Source organism: Brassica oleracea, chromosome C4 (genome assembly GCF_000695525.1).
Source record: "Brassica oleracea var. oleracea cultivar TO1000 chromosome C4, BOL, whole genome shotgun sequence".
NCBI lineage: Eukaryota > Viridiplantae > Streptophyta > Magnoliopsida > Brassicales > Brassicaceae > Brassica > Brassica oleracea.
This window is the reverse complement of record NC_027751.1, coordinates 38,566,903-38,575,592: the sequence shown is the minus strand read 5'-3', so window position 1 is coordinate 38,575,592 and position 8,690 is coordinate 38,566,903. Positions and strand designations below refer to the sequence as shown.

Sequence of the window (8,690 nt, the reverse complement as noted above, 5' to 3'; positions counted from 1 at the left end):
TCAGCCGTAAATTAACGATAACTCAGCCGTAAATTAAACGATAACTCCGACATAATTAAATGATAATTAAAAGACTACATTTTTATTTCTCCCAACAACAACTAATACATCAAACAGTTCACCCTAAGACCCTCGATAAGTGCTACGATCTCACTTATGTCGTTCTTCATATCAGCTAAGTCTACTTTAATGTCGGCCAAATCTTGCTCCATCGTTGCCAGTTTGTTTGCCACAACTACAAACTCTTCATCATGTGCTTCATCAAGCCATTTGAAAACATGGTTTTCACCCGAAATTGCTCCACAACGATAAAACCTTCTTCCCGGATTCCTTGCGGTATTTGACGTTAACACAACAGTAGCAGCTCCACAGTCACACCTCCTTGGAATTCCACGCCCTAGATCCATCGAATTCTAGTTCACAATACACAAAAATGATTGAAACTATACCAAGGCGAAACACAAAATGCTCAAAGCGATTTTATAGAATCAAGTAAAAAAAACAGTATATGATCTCAGATTTGACGAAAGAGACTTACAGTTAATCATCTCTTCTGAAGAATCCTAATTTTCAAATTTGGGGGTTTTTGGAATGAGCCTCGATTTTAACTTCTGTGAGCTAACATGTCGACGTTTTCTCTTTAAATGAAACAGAGCGTTTTGTTTTAACGGAGAAACGTGAACTGTTGACGACAAAGGTTACAGAGGGGCGAAAACATTAACGGACATAAAAATATATCAGACTTAATTAAACGATAACTCAGCCGTAAATTAACGATAACTTTGACATAATTAAATGATAACTCAGCAATATAAATTAACGATAACTCAGACATAATTAAATGATAATTCAGCCGTAATTAAACGAAAACTCAGCCGTAACCATTAACATAAACTCATACATAAATATGTTGTTCTACATACATAATGGCATAACAAAGAACAAAAAAATATAGGTTTCTGATACAATGCAACTTCACCACTTCCTTGTGTCCCTAATCAAACTAATTGGTTCAAAGTCACGGAAGAACAGCCCCACCACTTTGATCCAGAAACAGCGGTCACACATGTTGTCATCCTTAGTGGTATCAATGTGCCACAAGCAAAGACATTCTCGCTTCAAAAGAGGAGCACATTGGCAACTGCAGAACGACGGAACAAACGCTCAAATGAACTCGGCCCTCTTTGCACGGAACACGTCACCGTGCCACAAACCCCATCCCCATTTCAAAGATCGCACTAATTTCCCGATCCTGATAATGGATTCCCTTGGAAAACGAGCAAAATACTCCTCATCATCATCCCAAAAGATTTTCCGAGTCATTGCGTGTGTATACACAACACGCTCATATCTTGCATCCGCTGCAAGCTTCATGAGAGCAACTCCTTCTTCTTCAAGGTCTAATGTGAAGACAAACTGAACACCCTTTATAAAAAGTGTGCTTGGATTTCTCTCAGCGTAGCAAGTTTTCAACAACTCAGCAGGCATATTGAGTCCCTAGGGAACTGATAACACATCGTAAAAATGGCATACCCTACGCCGATCTGCGAACGCCTTCATCAAATTGCACGATGCTCTGAGGCCATAGAGATCTTGGAAGGAGTGACCGGCTACACGTTCAACCACCAACGCCTGAATTTCTTCAGGCATTTCAAGAATCGGGAAATATTCCATTGATGAAGAGAGGGGTGATAGAGAGTAATTGTGTAAAATAGAGATAGAGAGTAATTGTGTAAATTAGAGAGTTTAAAGCTGTACTGTTCGAGTAGACACATTATTTTTAGGCAAATAACGGTAATATTATCGCGACGTTTCGGTTTGCGACGTTTTGTTTTTTGAGCAGGAAATTAATCCATAACTCATCCACTCAGCCGTATCACAAAACATTAAACCACAAAACTCAGTCGTGTCACAGAAACATAAAAAAACCATAACTCAGCTGTAATACGAAAACATTAAAATACATAACCGAGCCGTAATATAAAAACATACGATAGTGCTCTGTTCATCGTAACTCCCACTGTAGTTTTCGTCTCTGGATTCAACATCTGAAACTTCTGCTTCTGAGCTAAAACTGAAAAACGTTTTACTCGTCTCTCTCTTGCTCTGTCATTCCGATTCATTTCTGGGTCCTTGTTCTCCGTAAACTGGTGGAGCGTCGTGCGCAATTGTTTTCTGATGCCTCAATTCATTCAATTCGTAATCATCGAGTACAGACTTTACGAATTCTTCATGTTTTGTTTTCTCATATAAATGAAGAACTCTACACCATCTACTGTCGGCGTTGAATAGATATCTGTTTTTCTTAATCCAGTTACCAGAAAACAATAATTACTGGATCCATTAGATCTCTGAGAAAGATGAAGAATAAGATGAAGAAGATAAAGAGATAGATAGATAAAGAAGATGAAGAAAAAGAGGAACACACACAAACCTAGTTGTAAAGTAGTTCGTTAGGAGTGACATGGCAAATCCGAGTTGATGACATGGCGGATGACATGGAAAATCACTTAATCAGCCGACAAACGAATATATAACTTAGCCTACGTAAATCAGTTCTCATGTACAATGTAAGTCAGCCGAACCGTGGATACTATTTCAGTAATTAATCTTTTGATCCGAAACCAGCCGTAATTAGGATGAAAAACCATAAATCAGCCGTCAAACGAATGCTATTCTAGTAATTAATCTTTCGCTAATAAGTCAGTTGTAAACAAGCAGAGTTTACTGTTAATCCATCCTATTACGGATGATTAAATATAAATTCAGCCGTAACAACATCCCATTAGCCAGCCGTAAATTAAACAACTCAGCCAGTCGTAATTCATTAACTCAGCCGTGGAAACATAACTCAGCTGTGTCTTAACTATAACTCAGCCGAATATTCCAGCAATCAAACCGCCGATGTATAAGTCAGCCGTAACTTACGTCTGTAAGTCAGTCGTTATCCCATAAATCAGCCACATTTCTGTAAATCAGCCGTACCGGGCGGCTGACTTATGTTCTTAAATCAACATTTTCCTCTGAAGTCAGCCGCGTTTATTAATTCAGCCGACACGTAGCAATAAATCAGCCGTAACGAAGTATGTAGTTATTTACGGCTGACTTAATGAAAACACGGAACCAAATTCTTACGTGGCGCCGGGTTTTTGCTTACGTGGCAGCGAAAAGTAATGACATTCTTGTAAATACGTTTTTTCTAATAACGTAAAAAAAAAGTACGCTTGGTATTTAAAAAATACCAATAATAAAAAAAAAATTTGTATGGTTCTAGTCAATTGTCCTAATCATGTTTGAATAAACTTCCCTATATAGATATATGATATGTTTTACCTTGAAAGCTTAAGCTCTTTTGTTACTTCTGTTGCTTTTTTTCCTCTATAGTTATTCGAGAATACTAGTGCATTGCTATAAGTGGATTAATATGAAGATTCTTACTAGCAATTACAGCTGTGACCATGTGTGCGGAACCAAACGGGCTTAGCTTGTAAGTTATGTTTTATTATCCAAACTATCTTTTATGTTCCCTTCTTGAATAATCTTAGAACATGACAGAGACACCAAGAGCAGTTGATAAACCAGACAAAAACGCTGGCAGATCTGAGGCTGATGCAGCCGTCACAAGCTTTCCGTCAGTCACACATCCCTTTGACACAACAGCTTCACCTCCAGCCACCTTTACCATGACCTTCATCCCCTTTCCACTAGCGCATCGCTTCCCCTAGAGTTTCATTAAAAGAAATGTCACATGACCAAGAAATGATACTAGATACATGACTTTATATACACATTCATGATCATATTGTTTCCTCCATCTACCAAAAACTAAATCACATTTTGCATAGTCGATGCAAATAAATTACAATTCACTAGATGGTGAAGAAGTAGTGACTTACCTTAAGTACACCGGTGGCTGCAAGCAGCAATTTACCCTGTCCAATAGCTGCAAAGACCTTATCTTTCTCATCAAACTTCTTGACCAAAGCAACAGCCTTTGGATTCATCACTAGTAGCTCAGGTGATCTCCCTCCTGGAACCACTACACAGTCATAGTCATCAACGCATACATCGTCCCAACACGCAGTCACAAGGAAGTTGTGCCCTCGCTTTTCTGCAGGAAGCTGCCTTGCCTCCTCAAGGTCATAAACTAATGTTGCACACATCTCTCCCTTCTTCTTGTTCGGTGTCACTGCATCCACTTTACATCCTAAAGCTTGTAGTGCTCTAAATGGTACATTGATCCCATAGTCCTCTACATAGTCCTTCAAATCCAACACAACACCAACTATTCAAAGCAGCCCTAGGATTATATACCAGAATCAGCCGAACAAAAATTTTGGTTTCGGTTAAGAACCGTTATGAGTTCAGTTTTCAATTTGGCAAACTTTTGAAAAATCCGTTTTTTTGGTTTGATAATCGATTAGTTTGGTTCTGTAACAAAAAAAGTTAACCAACTTCGGAGCAAAATAACAAAAAGATTCCAAACTAACCAAGGAAAATAAACCGAATATTAACCAGTTTTAAACATGCATGTTTAAACCAAAATTTAATTGAAAAAATAAAATTAACAAAATTCCAAACCAAAATAACAAAAAAAAACTGATCAAAACTAACCAAGGAAAATAAACCAAATATAACCAAAATTTGTTTTGGTCTAATTCGGTGAGATTGTGGATAAACTGAACTAACCGAAGATTGAATTGTCCTAACCGATTTAACAGAATAAACCAAAACCGATGCCTAATTCAAACATACTATAGAACAAGAACATACAGTAAAACTCGAACTTACCCCAATGAGGAAAAGCACAGAAGCTTGATTCTCCTTCAAGCTCGAGACTTGCCCCCCAAGAGACTCCAGCAAAACCCTAACCCCGTGACCAAGCGTCGGCCATCCAACCATACTCACGACATTCCCGTCCTTGACGCAGTCCGTGATCTCGAACATGTTCTGTATCCCAGGCTGCTGCCACCACTCGCCGCCGGAGAATTCGATCAGAGGCTTCATGCTCTCGAACGCCGTGCACTTCACACCTCCGGCGAGAGCTCCGGCGGCCATCAGCATGACCTGGCTATGGCAGCTGGTGAAGATCAGCTTCTTGAGCTCGGCGAACCGAGCAACGAGGTCGACGCACCTCTCGTCGGCGCTGAGAATCTCCGTGAACCGTCCCCCGGGGATGATGATGGCGTCGTAGTTATCGGGAGTGACGTCATCGAAGCTGGCGGTTAAAGTCAACTGGTCAACGACTAGCTCCGTGTATAGCTCCAGGCCCGTGAAATCGTGGGCAGCCATAACGCAGCGATCGCCGGAGTTGCGGTTGGGGGAAACGCAGTGGACGCTGACGCCGAACGATTGGAGGATGTAGAGAGGAACCAGGGTCTCGTACGCTTCCATGTAGTCTCCGCATAGCAGTAAAGCCGATTTCTGAACCAACGATCCCATCGTTGAAGTTGTCTGTACCGAACAAATCACTCTTGAGGATTATTTGGTTTATATAGACAAATAATATTTATTGTTTTTGTTTCTTATACATATTGTATTTGTAAATGACATGTGGGAATTTTGCATACCCACCAACTCAGTTTCACCAACTTTTTTCAGCTGTTTCAAAGTCCAAATGTTCAAGTTCATATTACAAAGATCTCAGTGTTATAATTTAACTATAATTACATTTTAATGGTAGGTACTTTACAGTGGATATTAGGGATACTAATACCCCAATATATCTCTAAGTACAGTAATATATTATATATTAAATTAGATGTTTTTCAATTAAAAACCAATAGAAAATAAGTTGATTAACTCATAACATCACTTACATACTACAATTTTATCTCAATCACCTCCATTCAAGATGATGAGTCTCGACTATTAATTTTGGAATACTTTTGCAAATGTTAATAGATCAGTTTTTGGTTAAATTGATTATGGGTTGGACTTTTAATTTATACAGTTTTAAGTTAATGAATCTCCAACTAAAATCAATTAACATTAACTAAAGTGGCTCATAACATATAACATTTATATACTAATTAAGATCATTTCTAACTTTGATATAAGACTTTGTCTCTAATACTAAAATGTTAATTTTATTCAACTGCAAACAAATACTTTAGTCAGAAACATACATTAATATATAAGTTTGGACATTAGTAACCGTTCTGGCGGAAACGAACGCTGGAGTTACCAACAAGGCAACAACCATGCATTGTATTGGTTTGTTTAATTGACATTTTTTTTTTTTGATAAGTTTGTTTTATTGGCATTACGCTATAGAGTAATTGTGGTCCATATATGAGTACCCAAACTCTGACCCGGTTCTCCCTTAAGTCTGCAGTCACTATACTTCCAATCTAAAGCACGAAAACATTAAAGCTCGGGTTCTCTCTTTTTATCACTGAAGCCGCATCGTCTCCATGTGTTCCCACAAGCTCCGGCCACGTCTTCACTACATGAAGTCAAAGCTACGACGTACGTTAATTAATTATATCGATCATTTAGTTACGTTTGGCATTTTAGAGATCCATCCACAATAACACATATAAACTGATATAATTAGATTAATTGTTACATCATAACATAGCACGTGAACATGAAAAACAAAAGGAGAGATTAGTCAGCGTAACTAAGAAAATATTAGTTTAGAAAAATAACAAAAAGAGGCATTTGATTAGAAGGTAAAAAATAGGATGAACAAACCAATAAAAGCGGTAACCAATAACACAATATGATGTTGCACCAAAAAAAAATAGGGCAATTCTCTCAAATAGTTTTTTTAAGTTTTTGTCACAAAATAGTTCTCAAAAAATAAAATGACCAAAATAGCATTTTTTTATTTTGAAAATTTTAATTTTTTATTTTCTTAAAATTTGAAACTCTATCCCCAAAATCTCGCCCCTTAACTCTAAATCTTAAGTCTAGATTAGTTAATTATAAGGTTAAATTAATAAAATTTATTTCGGTCATTTTTTTCATTGACAGTTATTTTTACGACAAAAATTAAAAAAAAAAATTATGTTAGGGAATTTCTCAAAAAAATAACACAATATGATTAAAGGAAAAAAACTTACAAGGCATTTTTATTATATATCTAAGTCGTAATGTATCTGGTATGGTCGTCTTTGGGAATCTGAGTTCATTTTATAGAATGTGATACGTATATGTCGTTTAAGTGCCCTCCGCTAGCTTGCAGATCAAAAGTCAAAACTTTAGCCTTTTAATTAACAGAAATAATTTAACTAGCCAGCTATTAATACATCCATGACTTTTATTATTTGTTTGGCAAAAGATTTTAATACATCCTTTGACATTGTCAAGCTTTGAATATCTTTGATTGTCAATCAATATCCACAATTTGATTGAGATAAACAAAAAAAAAATAGAGCATTCGTCGACCTAGAGAAAGGGGATCGCATCCCTCTGACCTTTATACGTCTGAGTTCAGTTGTCATTAGGAACGTGTAAACCACTTTGTTTGGAACACGCGCGTAGACGTTTAGTTAATGTGTGATGGATTAGCAGGAATCTCCTGTGAAGGGCAGGCAGGCATGCCCACTCCCAAAAATACTCAGTGTTTGATCTCTAACTTAGTAACCTTCGATTTTGAAAAATCCGTTACCGGATACAAGTGCTAATCCGTGATTATTATCATATTTGGATGGGAAAGTATCTTCTATATTTCTTTCTTTCTAAATGGTAGATTGGTTTTATTACATTTGCTAACGGTTGCAGTTGCATGCATTTGACACACAAAAAAAACAAATAAAACTTGAAACCTTTTGTTAGTCATACCGACCTTTTTCTAAAATTTGTATTTCATAAGTTCTGCTTTAGTTAATCCACGGGATTTTTAAAACTATTAAATAGTCCACAGATACTATTTCGTTCTTCATTAGCTGTTTTAAAACTACAAATCAATATCTATTTTATATGATAGTTAGTATATGAAGCAATATAAGATGGTCTTATATAAATTCAATGCTGATCCCTAGCTTTCTTAAGTGCTAAGTAGGACATGAATATTATTCACTTGCAACCATTACCTTTATACAAACATTTATTTGTAACTTTGGACATTAGTAACCGTTCAGGTAACGAAAGCCGAAATGATTCACGCAAAGGATAACTTACATCATAGATTCATAACCAAACCAACAATCAACTAAGCATTGTACATAGTATTTTATTCATATTAAATAAAAATAGTACGTATCAGCTTGGTCCGTATACAAGTCTAACCGACGGTAGGGGTTTTGACGACGATACCTTCAACTTCTTTATCAACCCTGACCCAGACCCGGTCGCACCTGAAGTCTGCAGTCACCGGAGATCCATCCAAAATTACGACTGCCACTACAAGAAAACACATGCTTAACGAGGAAATTTAACGAAGAAAAACAATCCTCGTAAATTTACGTCGATTTTACGAGGAACTTACGTGGAAAACTAAAGTCATCGTTATTTCCTCGTAACGTAACGACAAAAGTGTTTCGTCGTAAAGTAGATGTAACTTTACGAGTATTTTACGAGGAAAAACTATTTCCTCGTAAATACGACGTAAACTTTGCGTGTTATTTACGAGGAAATAGTTTACGTGTATTTAGCGAGGAAATTTTGAATCCACCAACTTTGTAGGTGTTACACGTTTTTTTTGGACACCTAATTAATTATCGTCGTAAATTCATAGGAAA

The 8,690-nt window shown here is 37.0% G+C and overlaps 1 protein-coding gene across 1 annotated transcript; it reads right to left on the bottom strand.

Annotated features, from left to right (window-relative positions):
* Positions 1-3,384: 3,384 nt before the first annotated feature.
* Positions 3,385-5,486, bottom strand: LOC106336900 (DJ-1 protein homolog E). Its single transcript, XM_013775874.1, has 3 exons — positions 4,792-5,486; positions 3,897-4,262; positions 3,385-3,721 (listed from the first exon to the last, which is right to left on the bottom strand). Exons 1-3 carry the CDS (start codon positions 5,440-5,442, stop codon positions 3,542-3,544), a joined length of 1,197 nt encoding a protein of 398 aa, XP_013631328.1. The 5' UTR covers positions 5,443-5,486; the 3' UTR covers positions 3,385-3,541.
* Positions 5,487-8,690: the final 3,204 nt, after the last annotated feature.

Excerpts from the sequence above, each read along its gene's own strand:
- LOC106336900 (XM_013775874.1), bottom strand. The coding sequence starts at position 5,442 with ATGGGATCGTTGGTTCAGAAATCGGCTTTACTGCTATGCGGAGACTAC. Across the intron at positions 4,263-4,791 it reads CTGTGCTTTTCCTCATTGGG|GACTATGTAGAGGACTATGG; the intron begins GTAAGTTCGAGT and ends TTGGATTTGAAG. Across the intron at positions 3,722-3,896 it reads CAGCCACCGGTGTACTTAAG|GGGAAGCGATGCGCTAGTGG; the intron begins GTAAGTCACTAC and ends ATGAAACTCTAG.